Source organism: Lissotriton vulgaris, chromosome 5, assembly GCF_964263255.1.
Source record: "Lissotriton vulgaris chromosome 5, aLisVul1.2, whole genome shotgun sequence".
NCBI classification, from domain to species: domain Eukaryota; kingdom Metazoa; phylum Chordata; class Amphibia; order Caudata; family Salamandridae; genus Lissotriton; species Lissotriton vulgaris.
In genome coordinates this window covers 114238087-114261200 of record NC_141693.1, presented here as the reverse complement: position 1 = coordinate 114261200, position 23114 = coordinate 114238087, and the positions used below count along the sequence as shown (strand labels likewise).

Genomic DNA, 23114 nt, shown 5'->3' with positions numbered 1-23114 from the left:
TTGATTCTCCAGCTGCCCCAAAATGTGCTTTTAACCCCTTCCATGCTGGTGACGAACCCCAGCCGTCACGCTCTGCTGCGCTCGTGTGCTGATGACGGCTGGGGTTCTTCACGGCCCCGCCCTGTTCTTTTGTTTACCGCACAGCGGCGGAAACGGCCCAGCATGGAAGGGGTTAATATTAAGTGCTAAAATCATATTTATTTCACTGTTACCAATTAAACAATTTTTAGAATTATATGCCTCGATAGCTGTTAATGATGTTTGACAGCTTCAAGGATGTTTTTGTGGGGCTATGACGCAATGTTGGCTCTGGAGAGGATAACTTTGGCTCATGCCTGGCATTACAATAAGCATTCATGCATTGTGTAGCTTTTACACCATTTTGATGAAAAAGTCACATACAACATTATCAGACTTTCTGTTGTGTTTCCAATCTTCTAACTGGGGCACCTGTTCCGCCCCTCATATCTTGGCAATATTCCTTTTTGCGATGGCCAAACCAAACATTCACCATATAATTTCCATACAGAACAGGTCAGTTTTCTCCCAAATATTCAGGAGACACCGTTTCTCTGTCAGGGTGATGGAGGATCCACTTACTTTTTTCAGACAATCCATTACTGCAACCCAAAAGCCCTGTATATTTGGATATTCCCAAATCGTGTGGTCAAAGGAACCCACTTGGCCACAACCCCGTCTGCAATTGACACTTTCTGTCCTACCCATCTTGAATAATGTAGAGGGATAATACGAACTGTGAAGGATTTCTAATTGTACTAGGTGGAAACCTGAACGTATGGTCAGTTCTCTAGAGGAGGCAATGGCCTCCATCCAGTCCTCGTCTTCGAGACCCCCCAAATCGTGTGCCCGGTTATTATGTCTTATCTTTTTTTGTCTTGGAAGCCTGGTCGGTAATCTAGGATATGGCGGATGTGGCGGTAGTTCTTAGAATAAAAAGCGATAGGAGTCCTCAATAACCTACTTAGCACTGAAACCAACTAAGCTTCATCCAGCAACTATAAACTCATAGGGCTCTATTCAGCTAGTAATAAGAGGACAATTAGGTGCAATCCAGACAGATATGAAAATATTGTACTCCGTGTTATGGTGCGACAGCATCTCATCTCAATGAAGGGCTAAGGTAGGTTGCTGTGGTAGCTGGGATGCTCTTGAGGTATTTGAAGGAGTAATTAAGGAGGTTGCCTGCTATTTTAGTTCTGAGCGACAATTGAGGAATGATGTCAAGAGCAAACAGGAGGAGTATGATTGCTACAATGGAGAGTCTGCAGAGAAAGAAATTGAACAGCGCCTTGAAAAAGCAGGATAATGGGATAATTGATTACTCTACAAAATGCATACTAAGAAATGAGGGTCGGAACCACACATTAAGGAAAAAGCTGCATGGAGAGCGGAGAGTTCATAAGCTGTTCAGTGGACTTGTCCTGGAGGTATTAGGGAAGACTAATTGTGTGGAAATAGGAGCGAAGGAGTGGGTAAAATACTTTAGTCAACCTTATGCAGTAAAGACTGGCTATGAGAGCATTTAGTAGGCTTGGTTTTTTTGATAATCAAGTTTATTAATTTTTATACAAGAAAACATTGGCAAGAATACACATTAACTTTGAAAAACAAAAACAAAAACCCCCACTCTTCCCCCCTCCATCATTAGCGACATCACACCCAATAATCACAGCAAAATAAAGGATTAGTCCATGAGGACCAGCAACAGCGCGAAATGGTATTGCTCCCGGTGGCAACAAGCCGAACCATTTGCCCCACACTTTATTGAACAGTTCAGGACAGCCCGAGCCTCAAAGAGGGACTCTTCTTGCACCCCACACCAATCCACACCCCTCCGCCATTTCTGCAGCTTTGGCGCATCAGCCTGTGACCAGTGGGCCACGATATCTCTCTTTGCAACCGCTAATGCCATGCCCAGGAAGCGTTTGTCTGCTCGGGAGCCATCTAATCCGTCAAACACCCCCAACAACAAGTGTCTCGGGTCATGGGGAACTACCCATCCCAGGGCCTGCGTCAGTTCACGCTCCACCCCCTCCCAGAACCGGCCCAGGGTCTGGCAGAGCCACACCATGTGATAGAAGTCTGCCGGGGTGCCAGAACAGCGCGCACAGTCTGGGGAGGCTCGCAGGCCCGCACGGAATAGGCGCGCCGGTGTGAGGTAGGCCGCATGCAAGTAGTATATCTGGACCAAGCGCAAGGGTTTTGGTAAGGTTTTTGGGTGCCATAAGAGCATCGCGCCAGTCCGCTTCGTCCAGCCACGCCACCCATCTCTCCCTAAGCCGATCCAAGGATGCAGGGCAGTTGTTCACCAGAGCTCGGTATATTCGGGATACCCCTCGCTTCCCCAGGTTGCCCATCATGACCTGAACCTCTAGAGGATTGAACTCTGGGAGGGAGGTGGGGGTGGAGATGTGTATATGGAGGGCATGACGGAGTTGTAGATATTTGTAGAATTGGGAGTGTAGGAGAGTGTGAATATGTTGCAAGTCAGTGAAGGAGCGCATGTGGTCTCCCACCCACACATCGCCGAGCTGCGTTATCCCCACCAGATCCCAGCGGCGGAAGCCCTCCAACGAGGAGACCTCAGTCAACCAGTTGCTGTGCCAGAGAGGCGTCTGTCTTGTTAGCTTCCTGTCCCACCTTACCAGGCGAAGGGCAGCGCACAAGGCCGAGAACACTGACCTGGTGATTGGGGATAGTAGGCTTGGTTAATAGGAGAAATCCGCACAGAGAGGTATCTAAATTTATGGATATCATTACTGCTGAAGTAGAACAAACATTTGCCTGCAAGAAACCAGGCAAGATCCCGGTCTTCAATATGGTACCAATACATTTTATTAAAATGTATACTAAAACCTGTGGTGCAGTTTTAACATGAGTATTTAATGCTCGTGTTTAAAGATGGTTGGTACCCGACTCATTGGAATCCATTATTATTATCCCATTATAAAAAAGTGCACCGATCTAGCAAATTATTGTTTAGTATCACCCCTTGACAGGGCTGATAAAATGTATGAAAAAGTACTATTACATCACTTACAGAATGGATACATAGCAATAATATTCTTAGTAACCTATAAGTCTTCTTCTGAAAAGGGACGGGTACTATTGTACAGGCCTGTCTTACTAAATATTGTCAATAAAGAAGTCCAAGTAAATAAAATGAAATTTATCAATTTATCATACATAGTTTACAATGCACTTTTCGTATCGCGGTGAATTGAGAGTTTTCCACTTTTTATCTGGATATTAGGATAGGCCATTAGTTATCCAAAGGGAAACATCGGTGTGTTCCCTGAGCCAGTCAATGAGAACAGTCTTAAGATGCAAGAACAAATTTGGTAGTAATATGCAGAATGTTAATCCTTGTATAGACCAAAGGCTTTAACTGCGACATTCTGTGATTCTGATTTGTGGGTATATACGAAGATCAGGAAATTGTCTTCTGAAGATTACTTCTAGGCCTAGATCCGTTAATGCACTGGTGCCATTAAAGCTTGAGCTAAGCATAAACTCTGTTTCCAAAATAATTGTTTTGCGTCTTGTTCTACATTGTGTTGGGTTACATGCAAACTCACATGCCGAAATTTCATAAAGCGCAACTGGTTAACTTATGTTAAAAAAACATTGAAGAGAATTGGACATGAGAAGGGCTGGGAAAATACAAATATAATAAAGTGTTAAACTCTCACTAAGCCCAAGGAAAGTTACTGGTTCAGATTGTTTTCAAAAAGACAGGATGCTGAGAAGCTCTATGTGTGACACACTCTTGGTAGGTATGCACTAGCCAAGATGAATTTCGAGTTTGACCATTACTTGGCCATTTACACTAGATTACATTACGTGTCCCTGGAACTGTTGCACCCATTCTATAAGATTTAGACTTGGTATCCTACCAATATGGGATTATACAACACAAATAAATCCAGATGAGGGCAGCAAATGGAACTGCCTTTGTGACTTGGAGCGAACTGAGACAACCATGCACTTTGTTTGGTTAAAAGAAAATCCACTGGCACCAAGCTGTACCCAGCTACTGTGCCCATAACTAGGGTGAAACCGGTCCTAGGTTGCATGTGTTCCGGTTGAGGATGGACCTGGCTTGATAGTTCAGGTTGGAATGTTCTCATGAGGAGCAGGGTCAGGCCCGATTTGTATACGGCTAGGTCCAGACTGAGGTGGCATGGTGAGCAAAAGAACGGTGGGTTGGAGTGCTACCCCGAGCTATTGCCAGGGGTTAGAATTATTACAAGTAGCCTCCCCTCACCTTTTGTGTATTACTGGTACAAAAATTAGCAGGCTGTGTAGTCAAACAGAAGTGTCGAGAAGCTATCGCATTATGCCATAGATCCAGCTCTGCTGATATTTCCTGCCTATGGTATTGCATTAATGTTGTGCTTGATATGTTACACTTGGGTCAGCGCAAGATGCTGCTTAATATTGCGCCAGTTTTGCTTCTTGGCTGTTTAGTATTTCTACACCAATGTAAATTATTATTGTTGCCGTATCTGTGATTGTTTTCAACTGTTACTTTTATATGGTGACTTTTGTATGTCTTGTAGCCGAAGTTATAAACATAAACGTGCGTAGAGGAGTCAAATAAGTAATCATTACAGACTGGATAATCTGAATTGGGATAACGCATCCTTATTCCTCGTCTTTCTCTTTGCCTTTTAATGTTCATGGGTTAAAAGTACCAAATCATTCCCGTATAATTCTTCCCGCTGTAGGTGTTTGGCATTTCTTGTATATTTCTCACAGGAATTGACAAGGGAGAATTTTATATCTTAATTGTTGATATTCTTCATGTTAACCAGAGCTTTCTTGAATAATTAAAGTTTGTTTGGGCTAAAGCAATTGAGTAAATATGGAATGAAAAATGATGTAAGGTATCCCTGCATTCTGTATGTCACTTACAACCACTTTGATATTCTAATCAGCGTAGGTAAGCAATAGTATAACATAAGCTAACAATTTTATTGTTTTTATATTTCAGATGAGAGCTCAGGTGGCAGAAGGCATTGCTGTCCAATTAAAGGAGGAAATTGTACAACTACAGGTATATTCATCTAAAATCTTTTTTCAAACCAGTCTAAGCTTTTAGAATATTTTGAAAATTGTTCCAGACATGTTTGTATGTGATGGTCTAAACAAGATATTCCAACCATGAGGGGCATTACACTGACAGATACTCTACCTGTACCCCTTTTTGCGCTTGCTTTTAAGCCTTTGCCTTGCTAACTATCTGTAACTGTACATAGTTTCTAAAAGTCATGGACTAAGCATAGCGATGTGCAACAAGTAGTGAAAGTAAGTATACTACACTGCATTCTGTTAGATATGAGTATTTCATCTGGTAACGTAAAGATGGTTTCGGGAAATATTGAAGATGTTATTTGTACTCACAAGTCCTGTTTTAAACCATATGCTTTCATGTGGTTATGTAACATATTTTTCTAATAACATTTTCCACACATCTGATATGTCATAGTATTTTAATATAGTTAGCCTTTTTCTGACAGCTTCCTAAATTTTGAATGTAAGTTGAGTTGCCCGGGATTACAGTTTTATCAGGTGGGAAATTCAGGATTATATATATATTTCTTTAAATGCAGAACAGTTGTTTAGACATTCAGAAGACATCTATGAGGTGGATTTCCTTTTTTTTTCTTTGTTGGTTTCCAGAAATTAGATCTGATTTCTTAGACACTGATAACAGTCCCTTACCCCTCTACACAGGAGACTAAGAGGTTCATTTAAGGTTTAGCAGGGTGTGAGATTTACCCTAAATCAGTGGGTCTCTGGCTCTACAAACACGTGGTTCCCTGCCTCATGTTTAGGTGAAGGAATCTCCAGCTTTCCAGTGGCTGAGCCTCAGCTGGTTGTGCATCGAAAAGCTTTAACTAGTTACCCATCTGCCACAGAGCCACTGGTGTGTGAACATTAGACGGCTCACCCTCTAGAGTGGAAATGTTGCGATTTTATGACTACCAAGATCAGCAGTGAAAAACACAAATTGATTGAGATTGAGTAGCGACAGTTGATGACCTTGAACCCCCTTCTGAAGTAGTTAGTAATTTTGGAAGCCATATGTCCCTCTGCTAAAACCATCTATGGGAATGTGTTTGTCCCGAAACATTCACCAGTTTCTGATATACTGATTGTGTTTGTTGTTGTTTATCTTTAATGCAGCAAGGCCCTGTTGTGACAACAGTTGATGGTTGCCTGTCAACCTTCTCAGTCTTTTTACGTCTACCCTCTCAGCCATCTTTGTTCTAGCCAACTGTTGTGATGTACTTTCTAAAAGTTCCAACCCATGTGTGCCCACCAACACTATTTGTAACCCCTCAGTGAGACCAGGTTCTCACATACCTGCTCCTCATTCGAGCCAATTCACATCTGTCCACTCTGGTTTTTTATATTATAGATAGTTTTCCTCATAGCGATAACTTTGGCTTATCATGTGAGTGACCTGCCGGCACTCTCTGTCCAGCAACCAGATACCACCTTCTTTCTGGACAACGTAGTGTTAAGCACCAAAGCCGCGTTCCTCCTGAAAGTTGTCTCACCTTTCCACATTCAGCAGGAGGGACAGGGAGTAAAAAACGTCCAGCATAAACACTCCTAGGTATCTAGTAGACCAAAGAGTATGCAGTTCTTATTTATACTTTTGTAGCAAGCACAAATAGGTTTCCTAGAGGATGTCCAGACCGGGGGCGAAATCTTTATTATTCGGAGCAACAGCTCTTACCCACCAAACTTGGTAGCATGCTTCATCCTTGGGTAGCTTCTTGTTGGGCTAGTTCTGCAGTGCCCAGCGGGCCCCTCAAGGGGGGCCAATTGCCAGAGTTCTATTGCTTAGAATGCCATAGAAGATGTATGATGAAGATATTTTATAGGTGTTAATTGGCATAGATGTGTGTTAAGTCAAAATTAACAGGATTTCTTTAGAGGGAGGGAGGTTTATATAGCTCGAACTAGACCCGCAGCTGGTGCTTTACATGAGCACCAGCTGCGTTACAGACTGACATATTCTTTTTTGTTAGGCAGGGGGACATTAAGCGATTTGCCCAGAATCCCAGGATGTTGACCGTCTCTGCCGAGACTCCAACTCGGTTCCCCAGCTTTGAGGTCGACTGCTCTATCCTTTAGGCCACATCCTCACCACCTAAATAGTTTATTACTGTGCTAATCCTTTTTAAGGGCTAAAGACAAGGTGGAACATGAAGGAAAATTATCTTCCTTCTTCTAAGAATGTGGTAGTTTTAAAGATGTGGATATATGTTTCTTGGCATTGGTAAAGTCAAAGTGATCAAAGGCAATTCGGCAGGACCTGGTGAATCCTAATCTACACTAGGTTGGGACTGAGATTCATAAGTAGTTAAGTGCCCAAGCCTACTAACAACCAATACGGTGTGGAGGGGAAACAAGTACCTGTAGCACATTGTAGATATACTTTCATTAAAAGCCTTTACCCTTCCGGAAGCTCGCCCGTTTGGAGGAGGGTTAGACTTACACAAAGACTACTTATATAGCAGGGTCCAGAAAAGGAATGGTCTAACACAGCCTGGATCGCTTGAAATGTGGAAATTGTTCTCCGGCTAGGAGTCTACACTGGATAGATCCCTGCAGTATGACACAAGTTATTTTCCATTTAAAATAAATCAACCATGAGATTTTCCCCACATATGCACCGGTTTTCAACCTTAAATATAGATGGTCCTGATGAAGGTGGATTCAATTTATAAGCTCTACCGAAATGTACATTGACTTGATGTCATATTATCCCAACCTACAACACAACGGCTAAACCTGAAGTTATCTCCCCATTATATCTATTAGTGTATGTAATACGTGGTTGGGATGGTTATGAATTTGATTTGTATTTAAATGTGTGTTTTAGTGTGCAAGGAGAGCGTGGACATTGTGTGGCTGGGGACAGATTAAGACACATGAAAAGAATTCTCTTTGTATAATTGTATAGTTTCCATTTTTTAAAGGCTTTTGTTTGATACAAAAGTAATGTGGTACATTATAAAAGAATTGTGTATTTTGTACTGATGAAAATTGTGTGTGCAGAAAGGTTTTTCATGTAACAGATATGTCTAACATGATTGCAAAAAAACAAAAAAAGTAAAGAAATCAGTGAAAGAAATGGTATAATCTGTATGTATTAAGTCAAAACATGGTTAGCTCAAAAAGCTTAGATAAGCCAACAGTGAAGAAATACAGCCCTTGTGGGATTCAGTTTTCATATATTGTGATTAAAAGCATTTGAGTCAGTCTCAAAACAGATTAGTCCCCTTAGGTATTGCGGAATCTCAGTAAACCACTAAATCAGTTGTTTAATCACCAGCACGGCCACTGCCGTCGGAACAATCCTGTCACCGCAATCCTGGACCTCCAGGAACATATCTACATTGTGTTAGAGGTACTTCTTTCCCACTCGGTATTGGTGGATGCTAGACTTGGGCACTTTACTGCTTATGAATCACAGTCTCAACCTAGTGTGGATTAGGATTCACCCGGTCTTGAGGAATTACCTTCGATCACTTTGACTTTACGAACTGCAAGAAACATGTTGATCACATCTTTAGAATGACCATAATCTTAGAATAAGAAGGAACATTATTTTCCTTCATGTTCCGCCTTGATTTCATCCCTTAACAAGGACTACCACAATAATAAACTAGTGAGGTGGAGGTCCCTAGTTCATTTTAGCCTAACACTCACATCTACACCAATCTACACCTATAAAATATCTTCATCATACAGCAAACTATGCAAAAGAACTCCTGCAAAGAGCCCCCCTTGAAGTGCCTGTTGGACATTGCAATGCCAGCCCAACGACTAGCTGCCCGATGATGAGCATGCCACCAAGTTTGGTGGGCGGGGGCTCTTGCTCTGAATGATAAATATTTTCCTTTACATTTCTCTTGGTTACATAAATGCGGACAAGATACTAACATTGTATAAGTTACAATACACATTTTTCATAGTATAACCCTTGGATTGGTCATTTCCTTTTCCATCATTTTGTCTTCTTCCCCCCACTTCTTATGTAACCACACTTTGTGTACTATAAACTGTATATAGCTATGTCATTGTTAAGGATACCTGTAATATTTCTATCAGGGAGGTTGTGGAATGCCTTCTATACTCCGTAATCTAAAATGTATATAAAGATAGCAAGAAAAACTAAAAAAAAAATACTGACTGTAGAACTTAACTCTGCAGGATAGTAAGCTGTATTATAAATTTGCGGAGCATCTAGGGGGTGGTTTGCCACTCAAGCAAGGTGTTGCATTGGGGGTTCTCAGCCAATATTTTAACCTGGGACGAGGCCGATATTCCACCTAATGTGTCTGTACATTTATCCCATGGGGGTTGTAAACATGTGTGACCTTAGTGTGACTAACTAAGGTCACACATGTTTATTAAGGCTCTCTGGTTTCCCTACTCCTCTTGTCTTCAATATATGTCTGCGTTGGATGTCCTCAAACAAGTAACAATTCCTTCCATTGGTCAGCTATGGGGTGGCGTCTTAGTCCCTTTGCCTCTTCCCTGATTAACGCTCTACTATCAGCCCCGGCCCAGTTAGTTACTTTCCGTTTCTAGATATCTGTCCGTGGTCCGATGATAGATTTCCAGGAAATTGCTATCCGCCTTTTGGCTAAGGCCTTGGCCAGATGTATACATTTATTCTCCACTTTACGTTTTGGTGGGCTGGGAAGAAGTCCTAGTAAGCATACCTCAATGGAGGCGCTCAGTGCACGTCCCATTGTGTCATTTATCCTCGATGTTTCTTCATCCCTAAAGGGGCGCAACGCAGTGCAGACCAAGTCATATGTATAAAATCTCTGTTCTCATAATTACACCTTGATCAGTTGCGTATTTCCCCTCCATATGCAATCTGAGACGGTGGGGAGTCATATAGGTCAAGTGTATAAAGTTGAACTGCGTGTATTCCAATCTGGTGTTGCGAGCTACCTTCTTGGGCTATACTAATACCTTGCCCCATTCCAGATCGGTGAATTATCGGTTTAAGACTAGTTCCCATCGACCCCCTGAGTGCACACAGTGGTGTAAGAGATGCTTCAATGAAGGCTGCATAAAACCATTTTATCTGTTGCCCGGCCGTACCTAATGTAAGCAATGCGTGCAGTAGCATTTGTGTCTCCGGTTCCTCCCCACCTTTCCCCCATAATTTCCCAAAAGTGTGAACTAGGGTTTTATACTGCAGGAACTGTCCAGGTTGCTCAAAAGGAATTAATACCTTCTCCTGGTAGCAGTCTCCCACCATCTCCAATCCCGCCTCACTCCAGGCTAGTATTTTTTCAGATGTAAATATCAACTGAGGGTGTCCATGCGGCTAACCAACCAGTGGCAGCACCGGCTTGTATCAGGGGGTCCTAGCCATTCTGAACATGCATTGTTTCCAGCATTGCAGAGCTGTGGTCTGTGGGAGTGACCGATAAGGGATTGCCACTGTAGGGTCAAGCACCTTAGCCAGTAATAGTGTGGAGTGTGCATTAGGCTCAGCCAGGAACGTTCCCTCTGAATTTACTCCCTCTTGCCATTGCGCTAACCACTGCAACTGTGAAGCCAGCAGATAAATTTCAAAATTTGGCACCCCCCGGCCCCCATCCCCTATGGGCGTTGCAACGTTTTCAGCGAGACCCTCCGTCACCCATCTCCGCAGATTGGGTCCTGTCTGAACAATCTCATTGGCATCACAATCGGGAGATTAATAAAGAAATAGGTGGGGTAGCATGACCATTTTAGTCCGTGAGATTCTAGTCATAAGTGGTAATCGCAGGGAGCTCCACACGCAAGACCTAAGGGACCGAAGCTTTCTGTCTAAGTTACCCTCTCTTAGATCATCCAGAGAGTTGAAAATATGGATTCCAAAATATTTAAATGTAGTAGGAGCCCAATTAAGATCTGCAGGTAATATTGGGGGTCTGGGTATTGCTCCTGACTCTGGAAACAAATCATTATTTTTCTTCTTAACCCCTAGTCCCGACAGGAGTGCAGATCTTCTCGTAAGATCCATGGACGTGTCTGAGCCAACCACTGCATCCTTAAAAAAAAAATCAGGAGATCGTCAGCATATAAGTAAATCGTGTAATCAGGCCTGTCTATTGTCAGCCCCATCCCATTTCCTTCCTGTCGAAACATTGCAGCTAGAGGCTCAATTGCCAGGGCAAATAGTAGGGGTGATAGGGGGCATCCCTGTCGGGTGCAGCGGGAAATTCCATATTGAGCAGATATTGTTTTGCCCTTTTTGACTCTCACTGTAGGGCGTCTATATAGGATTCTCACCCATTTGATCCAGACCTCCCCAAGACCCATGCGTATCATGGTCTCGAATAGATAATCCCAGCTTATTGTATCAAAGTCCACTCAAGTTGAATGAGGTGTTCCGAGATGGAATAAACCCGTTTTGGTCAGTGCGTATGAGGCTCTGAATATAAGAGAATAATCGGAGTGCCAGAACCTTACTAAGAATCTTAAAATCCATGTTAAGCATGGATAGAGGCCTATAATCTACTACTTGGGCTCCTGAGACAGTTGTTGTGGGGAGCAGGATCACTAGGGAATTCCGCGTTGATTCAAGGAGTCCTCAGAGTTTGGAGACATTGCGTAGAGAGTCACCAGATGGGGTACCAATTTGGAGGCATACACCGAATACAAATTCAGCAGGGAGTACGTCTGGCCCTGAGGTTTTACATGTGGCCATAGTGGTAATGTCCTGGCGAACCTCTTGCAATGTCACTAGGTCTCCCACCATCTCTGGAGCTTAACGGTCTAATACTGGGAGGACCTGGCTTGGCAGTTCAGGCTGGACTGTTCCCATGAGGCACAGGGTCAAGACTGATTTGCATATGTCTGGATTCAAACTGAAATTGCATGGTGAGCAAAAAAACAATGGATTTAGGCCCCGATCTCTGTACTGGGGTGAATGTATGACATTGTTCTACATTCTGTCCATCAACTGTTGTTTTTGCATTCAAACCTCTTGCAATGTCACTGGGTCTCCCAGCATCTCTTGAGCTTAGCTATTAATACTGCAAGCTGAAGGGTTATTAGTAAGTCTCTAATTTCCTTCTGTTTGAAGCCCTATATAACGCCTCATAATATTCCCAAATAGGGCATTGATTGCTCCTGGCCCATATATAGACGTGCATGCCTCATAGCGAACATTCGTGATCGGGGTCCCTCGTGATTCCGATTTGACCAGCCATGCGAGGATGCAGCCAGCCTTCTCCTCTTCTTCCTACACCTTTGTGAGGTGTCTCTTATAATCGTGGCAGCGTAGTCGTTCTAGTGCTTCGTTATATAGGGACCGCGATTCCTGCAAGTGTATCGAGGCTGTAGCATCAGTACCCGAAGTAATTTTTTTTTTACATTTTATTGGCATTTTATCTTATATCAGCATAAACATCACATCATGTTCGGACCACATTTCCTCCCACTCCACCCTCCGCCCACCCAGCAACACCTCATCATGATTAACCTGTTCATGTCGTTCCATCTTCTCATGTACCGCATTGTGATAGCCTGGTGTGTTCCCCCCCCCCCCCCCCTCCCCCCCCCCCCCATATCGGGTGGTTTCCTTCCCGTGTTCTTACCCCTCTTGACTTCCTTCGCCCCTGGTCACAGCCCCCCATCCAACCCATGGTACCTCCTCCATTTACCCCAGACTTTACAAAACTTCCTAGGGCAGCCTCCCGCTTTTTATGTGACCTTTTCCGCCGCCATATAGAGATCCAAACCTCTCCTCCATTCTTCCGGCCCAGGTGGATAGGCCGCTCCCCAGTACTTAGCTATATCTCTTTTTGCAACTATTAGGGCCAGCACCAGGACACTCAATAAAGGGCAGGTCAAATCCACGTCGTTAGTCATACCCAGGAGGGCTATCTTAGGTTCCATCTGGAGGGGCGTCTCCAGAACTTCGCTCAGCGAACACTGCCTTCCAGTAATCCTGAATTACTGGGCACAACCAGATGATGTGATAGAAATTCCCCCCTACGGCTCGGCACCTGAGGCATCTCGTGTCGTCCAACCTGCCCATCTTGTGTAACCTTTCTCTGTCATAGTATTGTCGGTGGAGCACATTAAATTGGATTAATCTCAGTCTGGGTTTTATGGCCACCTCCCTAGGGTGCATTAGGACCGTATCCCAGTCTACGTCGTCCATTGATCCTACGTCACTTTCCCATTGTTCCCCAAGTTTGACAAGGCCATCTGTCATGTTATTCAGCAGCGTGTTATATGTGAGTGAGACTGCCTTTCCTTGTATCCGCTCCAGTAACAGCCTGCCCTCCAGTGGCGCATATTCTGGGAGTGTGTCCGCGTCTATCAGCTCGGCTCTCCACGCATGTCGTAACTGCACATATTTAAAGAGCTGCGTATGATGCAGGTCAAACTTCGCTCTCAGGGCCGTGATTCACTTCAGCTCCCCCTTCGCCACGTTGTCTCCCAGGGTCGAGATCCCTATGTCATCCCACCTCGGAAGCCCCGCAGTTTGTTCAAGTCTATCAGCCACGCACAATGCCATATGGGCGTTTGACGAGTGGCCTTTCTCCCCCATCCGATATGCTTTGTTGCCTTGTCCCACAGCCCTAGTGTGAGCGTTGTGGCCGAACGCAGTTTCCTGTCTCTCCTCCCACCTTATAAATAGTTCATCATCTTCTGCGTGGGCATACGGGATCTCTTGAGGGGATATGTCGGATGGTCCGCCGGAGCATGCAGCCAATCGTTAATTGGGGCTATTTGTTCTGCCCAGTAGTACGCTTCCAAATTCGGTAATGATATCCCCCTGCTGTACTGATGGCGCTGTAACGTTTTCAGCGCCACCCTTGGCTGTTTGCCCAGCCACAGGTAGGACAGAAGTTCCGCGTTAATCCTGTCAAACACCTTTCTAGGTAAGGGGTAGTATTCATTTTGCATTGCATATAAAAATTTAGGTAGCGTGATCATTTTGAACAGCGCCGCTCTCCCTAATAAGGTGAGGGGCAACTGTCTCCATCGGGCGGCGTCCTCCGTGAAATTCCGAATTATTCTATCTATGTTAAGTTCAAACGATCGTTTCCGGTCTAATGTAATATAAATTCCGAGGTATGTAAACCCTTCTGTGGTCGTCAGCAGTTGCCTCGGTAGCGCTGACCATTGCTCTCGCCAATGTGGGTCATAGATGACCGACTTGTGCCAATTTATCTGATATCCCGCATACTGTCCATATTTTTCCAATTCTTCGAAAAGTTCCGCGACCGTGGTCTCCGGCTTTGTAATGTACAACAGGACATCGTCTGCGTACAGGGATATCTTGTCTGACCGGTCATCCTCCCCCCTAGTAAATCCCCGGATCACCTCATTCTGGCGTATCTTGGCCGCCAGGACTTCTATCGTAAGTGCGAAGAGGAGAGGGGACAGCGGGCAACCCTGTCTAGTCCTCCTCCGTATCGGGAAGTCCCTGGAGACCACCCCGTTCACCCATACCGCGGCCCTAGGCTCCGTGTAGAGCAGTCGGACCCAGTTTTGGAATTTTCGTCCATAACCAAATTTAAGCAGTACTCCCTCTAGGAATGGCCAATGGACCGCATCGAAGGCCTTCTCGGCATCGAGGGATAGGAACCAATGGGGCTCCTCTCTCCCTTGGACCTCCTGTAGCCAATTGTGTGTGCTTCTGAGATTGAATCTGGTAGCTCTATCAGGGAGGAATCCCATTTGGTCCAGGTGGAGGAAGCCCATTTGGTCCAGGTGGACCAGGTCACTTATTACCGTCCGCAGCTGTATAGCCAGTACTGTGGCTAACAGCTTCACCTCAATGTTTAGGAGGGAGATGGGGCGGTACGAGGTGCAGTCCTCTGGCGGTTTCCCTTCTTTATGAATCGGAATGATGGTTGCCATACCTAGATCCGGTGGAAGTCTACCCTCCAAAGTCGCCTCCTCGAACAGCCCTTTGAGGTGGCGCAGCAGGAGATCTGCCGTCTGTTTAAAAAACTCTGACGGATAGCCATTCGGGCCCGGTGACTTCCCCGGCCGCAGTTTAGCCAGGGCCACTTTTATTTCATCTAGAGAGAAGTCTGCCTCCAGAGCCTGTTGGGCTTCCGTGGACAAAGCCGGCAACTCAATTGCCTCCATATAATGCAGGGCCCTCTCACATGTTCCAAGATCTCTAGCCTTATAGAATGATTCGTAGTGGGCCGCAAACGCCTCCGCAATCTGAGCATCAGATCGGTGGAGCATCCCAAGGGGGTCTCTAATGTGCTCCACCCACCTAGCTGCTCGCTCCTTTCTGCTGAGCCAAGCCATCAGTTTACCTGACTTGTCCCCCACATCGCACAGTCTGTGTAGTGTCGCTAATGCCTGCGTTTTGGCCTCGCCGGTCACCACCTCCCGGTACTGTTTCTGCACATCCGTCAGCATCCTAAGGGACCTCAACTCCCCCGATTCCTGATATCTGCTCTATAAGTCTAGGATTCGCACCTCCAGCGCCTCTATCTCCGCAGTGAGCTTCCGCCTTTCCTCCGCCAACCTATTCTGCACTCTGTCTCTGAGGACTGCTTTCATCGCCTCCCAGAAAACTGTCCTGGATTGTACTGTCCCCTCGTTGTCCGCTATATAGATTTTTACGTCCGCTCTGATACCCTTCAAAGTAGTCGCGTTCTGTTGGTCCCAGGCCGTCATTCTCCAGGTTCCCCTATTGCCGCGCCTCCCTCCCCCCACCGTCGCCAGGAGTGGAGAGTGGTCTGATATCCCCCTTGCTTTGTATTCGGCTATGTTCCCTGCTTTCAAAATCTCTCTGGGCAGGAAGAGATAGTCCAGTCTTGAGTATACTTTATGAGCGCCCGAGAAGAAGGAAAAGTCCCTACTCTCTGGGTGTACCCATCTCCATACATCTATCAGCCCCATAGTGGACAGAGTTTTAAATAATGCAGTTTGCGTCAGGTCTCTTGAGCCCACCCCTGTCCTGTCAAGCGCCGGGTCCATGACCTCATTGAAGTCCCCACCTAGTACCTGTATTGTGTCTGCAGTGTCTAACAACACAGCCGCTACCCCTCTAAGGGTGGCCGCCTGCAGCTTCGGGGGGGGCATATACCGAAATGATTGTGTGCTCTCGTCTCCTCCACATTCCCTTCACCCCCACGTACGTCTCCAGAGGGTCCGTCCATGTCTGAGCCACGTTGAACGGTGTGGTCTTCTTGATAAGTATGGCCACCCCCGTGAGCCCATTGTGTATCCCGCATGAGCCAGCACACGATACTGACCTCTAGCCAGGAAGGCACAGTGAGTGTCCTTAAGGTGCGTCTCCTGTAGGAGTACGATATCAGGGTTCAACCTTTTTATATATGCAGTCACTAAACCTCTTTTGACCTTGCTGCCAAGGCCGTTCACGTTCCATGTCAATACAGTAAAGCTCTCCCCCTCAAGAACCTGTCCTCGTATCACCAGTCATCTTGCAGTAGTGCTAGGGTTGTGCCACCAGTCTCTACCGTGTGGATGGTGTCTATAGTGTTAGTGAGTGCGTCCTCCATGATGTGATTTCCCCTTCCCCTCACCCCCCCCTTTTGCTACAAACTGCTCGTCTTTTCCAATTATTATTATTATTATTATTATTTCTGAATTTCTAAAACGCCTGGTTACACTTGACAGTGTGTCCCCGCGCTATCATTGAACTGAGCAGCACCCAGGGCAGAAGGAAAGAGCCCTGCGTTGAAAAATGAAGGCTTAGGAAACAAGAAAGTTTTTAGCTCCCTCCGGAACACCGCCTCCGAGGGCTCCAACCGAAGCCTGGGTGGGAGAGTGTTCCATCTTCGTGCAGCCAAGGAGCGGAAAGATCTCCCGCCCATTCTCGCCCTGTTGATCTTAGGGACCGAGAGCAAACCTGCGCCCAATGAGCGTAGGAGCTGGGTAGGTTTGTACGGGAGAAGCAAGTTGCGCAGGACCCTTCCCATGAACGATCCTGTGACTAACACAGAGAGCTTTAAACTCAATGCGTTCCTTAATGGGAAGCCAGTGCAATGTCTCCAAGGCTTTTTTAGAGGAAGCTCTCCTGGGCAACTGCAGCACAAGGCGCACGGCTGCATTCTGGATATGCTGCAGTCTTTGAAGGCAACTCACATTTTCTCCCAGGTATAGAGCATTTCCATAGTCTAGCCTGGACGTGACCAAGGCATGGACCAGAGCCCTCCTACCTGCACAAGGAGCAGGTTGAGTGTCCTTCTCAGACTGCGAAGGATACAAAAGCATGTCCCTGCAACTCGCAGAGTGTGATAATCAAAGGACATTTTGGAATCAATCCAAACGCCTAGATTCTTCACATGATCCTTCGGGGTGGGTAGCAGGCCCAGTGCCTGGGGCCACCAAGCAGAGGTCCAGACCGAGTGGGACCTACCAACGATAAGCACCTCTGTTTTGTCCCAGTTCAATCGGAGACAATTGTTGGCCATCCAGCCTGCCAGATCTTGAAGGCAGGATGTAAAATTGCTGGCTGCGTGCACAGCCGGTTGTGTCAAAGCCACAACCTGCTGGGTATCGTCGGCATAGGTCACCACCTCTACCCCATACTGCTCTGTGATCGAAGCCACTGGTGCCACGTAAAGATTGAATAGGGTGGGACTAAAACTTCAGTCCCCGCTCCCCCCACCCCACCTTCCTCCCCCATCAGTCCCATCATCTGCCTCCCTCTTTGATAGGACCTGTTGGCAGGAAAAGGTCTGTCGCCCCCCCCCCCCCCCCGGTATCTCTCTTCCCTACCGAACTACCCCAACTTGTCAATCAAACAAATAGCCAAAAGGGCTGTATTCCACAGAGTCCTCAGTTCTGCGCGGTAGTTCGTTATAAGAAAGGAAATATGCAAGAACAAACAAAGAACACTATATCAAATAAAAATTAGGTGGCGTGTGAGTCACTTGCGTGCTGCCATGCGGTCTAGCCGACATCTCGTCCATCCAGCATTTCTTCTGCTCAGGTATTGAGGTTACTGCTCTCTCCCTGTGACGGGGCCTTGTCTTTGGCGGGCTCGCACTCCAACTCATGGATGGCCACCACCAGCGGGTGGAGTGACTGTTCCTTTCCCTCCTCGCCCCCCGTCGTGTCCCCGCCTGTCTCACTCTCCCTCTCGGTGTGTTCCTCGACAGCCAGGGCACGAAACCTAGATCCCGCTTGAGTGTCGCGTTGTGGAGAGCCAGGGTCCTATTGCCTCCTTGGGGTCCTGTTCTACGAGGGGTACGGCGTCGTCTGTGTCTTCCTCGTTCCTCGTAGTCTGCGTCTCTTCTGTGGCTGGACCCTCTCCCAGAGGTTTCCTGCCCCTGAACCCTCCATTGTCTTGTTTCGCTCACCCTCCTCTCGTCTCTGGGGCGGTGGACGTTCCTCCAGCCACTGCCATGTGCCGTCCGGGTGTATGAAGAAGTGAGTCTTTTCCTTGTATATTACTTTAAGTTTAGCTGGGAAGAGGAGCATATATTGAATCTTTAGTTCTCTGAGTTTAGCTTTTACGGTGTCAAATGAACGTCTACTCTTCTGCACCTCCTGGCTGTAATCAGGAAAAATCATTATTTGCGAGTTTTCGACCCTTATCTCGCCTAGTTTTCTGGCTTCTCTCAGAATTAGGTCCCTGTCGGCAAAGTTGAGGAACCTCGCGATAATCAGTCACGGCCATCCCCCCCACCAGAGGCTTGGCCTAAAGTGTCCTGTTCGCCCTCTCAATGATGAAGCAGTTGGAGAATGTCGCCTGAGGCAATGTTTCAATCAGCCAGGAGCGCAGGAACTCCGCCATATTTGTCCCTTCAATTCCTTCCCTAAATCCCACAAAACGGAGGTTGTTGCGTCGCGCCCTGTTTTCTGCGTGGTCCACCTTCCACTGCAATTGTTTGTGGGCGTCCTCCAGGGCTTTGACATCCTTCCGTAGGTCAAGTATGACGTCCTCCGCCTCTCCCAACCTCGTCTCCGCTGTGGTGACTCTCTCAGTGAGGTTTCGGAAGTCCTGTCGCAGCAAGTTGACCTCCACTCCTACTTCTCATATCTTCACCTACAGGGCCGCTCTAGAGGCCTGGATATCTTCCCTAGACGCCTGTATCGCACTCATCAGGAGGGCCGTGTCCGAGCTCGCGCCAGCTCCTTCCATAACTCCGATTTGTGGTGCCACCGCAAATTTATCGATTGGGCCGTGTTTCGGGGCCTTCGGGACCGTATCCTTCTTCCCCATGTTGGTCTGGTTCCTCCGTTGCGGCAGGGAGGAGGACAGGGTCTGCGGGCTTTGCAGAGATCCGACGACCACTCCGGCCCTCCACCGCTTCGTCTCGCTGCCGGCCTGTCCGGTGACACTAATTCGGATGCTGTCCGCTGGTAGGTACAGGCCTGGGTGGCAAGGGTTTTAGGCCTCAGCGGGCTCCCTCCGGGTGGTGGGGTGTGGCGTTGCGACTAGGCCGCGATGACCAGCGTGGCCGTATCGCGGTCAGTGCCTCCCGGTGCAGGGAAGGCGTGCTACGTATGCACGATAGTTTTGCAGCCCCTCCGAGGCGGGTCCGCAATTCCCGGTGGTCCAGATGGTAGTACGGCCCACCCTCGGTCTCCTCCGGGCCCAGCGCCGGCTCCGCGGTGGTCTAATTCTACAGGGCCTGTCCCCAGCTTCGCAGGCCCCCCAGGGTCGCCGACCTCTCCTGTGGCAGCAGATGGCGTATGGAGAAGCGCCCTCTATGCCAGCCTTTTCTCTCCTCTTCCTCTCCCACGCCCAGGACGTTATTAGGCCTATCCGCCACCCGTGTGCCGCCGCTGCTTGAGGTTGTGCCTCTCCTCGGGTCGCCTTCCACTCGCACTGTCTATCGGCTGCGGGGTATAGCGCAAGGGCCTCTTCTCAGTACCCCCGACTTCTGATCACCCCCGGAGGCAGAGGCAAGAGTCGTCCTGTGTCCCTTCTCAGCCCACTGGCGTCTTCTGACCGCCGTGTTCTTTATGCTAGTGCGTGTTGCAGGGCGGGGGGAGGGGAGTCTTGCTCGCGTCGCCTCCGGTCCGCTGCTCCTTGGACCCTGCACCTGTCCCGGCTCCCCAGCCAGTCACCCTGGGCTAACTCACTGTTTCGCCAGCGTCTGGCACCGCGGGACCGCCTCCTCTGTCTCCTCCGAGCGGTCTCCCGTCCCGGCCTCCGGGTCCCTCTTCATTCCGCTACGGGCGCTGCCATTTTGTTTCCGGCTCCGGGCGTCTTGGCTATTGCGGTGGCTTCTCTCCCCTTTACTGGCCTTCAGAAGGTGTCCGGTGCGGCCCCCGGGGTCCAGAATCTCTCCGCTTCCGTGCGGGGGGTTTAAGAGCCACTGGATGGGTTTAAGCGTGTCAGATGATTTCGGCTAGCCAGAGCTGGCGCAGAGTGCGTCTCACTCAGCCATGCTGCTGGCCACGCCCCCCCAGTACCCTGAGTATTGTCCAGTTTATGCAATTGTTCTTCCAGCTCTCTGTGGAGTTCTCACTGCACCTAGACTCCGTACCGTAGAAGCTGAGTGAGTATTAGTGCCGAAAAAAGTTTCAATACAAGTGCCCAGGGACTCCCTGAGGGTACATCTTCCAACATCATGGATCGGGGTGCGTCCCCAAGGTTTGATGCGTCATTAATAATCGACTGTGATTCGAAAAGGTGTGCCCCAGGTATTTAGTGTGAGTGACGGTCCCACTAATGTCTAGGTAACACAAAAAGGCATCTAGTCTCGAGTGTAATTGATGCATAGGGAATATTCCTTTTTCTCTCCTATCTCCTTTGTGTTGCACCCTCTAAATGTCTTCTAGCCCGCAGTGCTCCCTCCAGTATATGATCCCTGTTGTCGTGCGGTGGGTTTGGGCCCCAAGGAGAGGGGTATGTGAGAGATCTAACACCGTGTCTGCTACAGAGTTAGTCACCATCTAGTACCAAAGTCCTAGTTGTGAGGTCGGGCAGTTGGGCCGAGAGGTCTTTCAAGAAGGACAGTTGATCTTTGTTGGGGCATATATACTCCCAACCATACAGTTCCCATTAAGAAACACATATCTACCCTCTTTATCAATCAGGGCACTTATTACTTCTATGGGGACCCCTGGCTGAATAGCAGGTCGTAAAGATCTGCCCTCTCCACCGTCTCCATAATTTCTCTACCTCACCCTGCAGAACATTGGTTTCCTGCAGTAGAGCTGCCTGTATGCCCGCCTTTTCAGGTAACTGTGTATGTTATGCCTTTTACTCATCAAGCCCTTCCCTTTAATGTTCCACATTAGGTGTTAGTATCATATCTAGTGATAAAGTTCAGAGTCACTACAGCACCCGCCACCCCTCTGGGCACATCCCCAAACAATGGATATTTTTTTATTCCTGCAGACAAAACAAAATAAACTGTAAAACAAACTCCTGCAAACTCCAGCTTCCCAATCCCAGAGCAGTACGGCAATGGCCAGACGCCCAAACAATCAAATTCTAGAGAGGACCTAAACCTGCCAGAGGATTGGTCCGTCCAGGGCATGTGGCCATTTTTTGAAGAAGTAGTCCCATACCTGGCCTCTTAGGCCCAATTCCTGAGCCAGCCCAGACAGACTTTTGAGCAGTCTGGTGAAGTACAATCCAACACAGGAGGGCCCGGTATTACATCCTGACGTACCAGCTTCAGATAGATAATGTAATCTGCCGACCTCTGGGTAACTGTTGGCAAGGCAACACTAATTTCTTGGGCTGCATCCGAGTAGGACTCTCCAGTTCCCTTCACAGAGCAGGCACCAGCATGGAAGATCTTGGCCACTGCCTGAAGGGCTGCAGCTCTTCCCCTTGCGGACTGTGATTGGCTTAGCTTCTTCGGTGGCCCGCTTGTGTCATCTCCTGGATCTATTTCTGCCCCCCTCAACCCGAGGTGCCATGGAGGAAACTAACCCTCTGGGGGGGTCTTTCAGCTTTGGAAGCTTAGATCCACTCCAATGCCATTTGGCCATTTTGGGGGGTTAAAAAAAGTGGGTTTTCCCGTCCAGCATTATGCGGAGGCACGCAAAGAACATTAAAGAGTTCTGAAGGCCTTTTTCTTGCAGGGCTTTCTTCACATCGAGAAAAGAAGCTAGTTTCCTTTGGACCTCTAACGAATAGTCGGGAAATATGGACACCTTACAAAGGGGCCTTCTGATCATGCTTTATGCAGTAATATGTCTCTGTCTTTATAGTGCAGGAGCTTAGCCACAACAGGGTGTGGGAGGCTGCCCAGAGCTGGCGGGCGGGCTGGGACACGGTGGGCTCTTTCAAATGTATAGAATGACAGTAAGCCCCACTGTGAGTAGCCAAGGTTCAAGGTAGGCAATCATATCTCTGCCTTACACTCATTCAGGCAAGCCTACCACTCGAATGTTGTTTTTTTTATTATGGCCTTATGTATCTTCAGCTCTCCTCTCAAGTGTACAGACTTATATCTAGAATCCTAGAGCTTGGAGTCCACAGTTCGTCTGCAACACTGCTGTCATCCTATTTAGCCGATAGATCTTTCAGAGTGGAGGTAGGTGAGACTAGCTCACAAAGTTTTGACCTGCATTGCGGAGTGCCACAGGGCTCTTCTTTGAGCCCTACACTTCAACGTATATGTGGCCCTGCTAGCCGCTCTGATTAGACAGTTCGGCTTCTCAGTAGTTAGTTATGCAGACGACACACAAATTGTGGTGTCCATTTCTAATAATGACTGTTTTAACAGCTGCATGTCACGTGTAAATAGCTGGATGCAGGCAAACTGTTTAAAATTGAATGGCACAAAAACCGAGGTACTACTGCTGGGGTCAAACCCTCTGAGCTGGTCGCCAAAATGGTGGCCTACTGAATTAGGTGATTGCCCCGTACCAGTATCCAAGGTTAGGAACTTGGGGGTGATCTTCGACTGTCGTTTAACTTTTGACAGCCAGATTAACTCCCTTACGTCTTGTGTCTGGGCCATATTGAAATTGATTAGGAAGATTCGTGGGTTTATTCCCCCTGAAGCACTGAAAACAGTCGTAATTGCCCTTGCCATATCAAGGCTGGATTATGGTACTGCACTGTACCTCGGGATTCAAAAACAACATCTGAATAAGCTCCAACGCCTGCAGAATGCGGCGGCCAGACT

At 47.4% G+C, this 23114-nt stretch overlaps 1 protein-coding gene across 1 annotated transcript in view; it reads left to right on the top strand.

Moving 5' to 3' along the window:
- Positions 1-23114, top strand: part of ENTR1 (endosome associated trafficking regulator 1) — a 261223-nt gene that overhangs the window by 195106 nt on the left and 43003 nt on the right. Inside the window, exon 6 of the mRNA XM_086921025.1 lies at positions 5018-5080. Within this exon, the coding sequence (XP_086777151.1) occupies positions 5018-5080 (63 nt within the window). The remainder of the gene's footprint in view (positions 1-5017; positions 5081-23114) is intronic.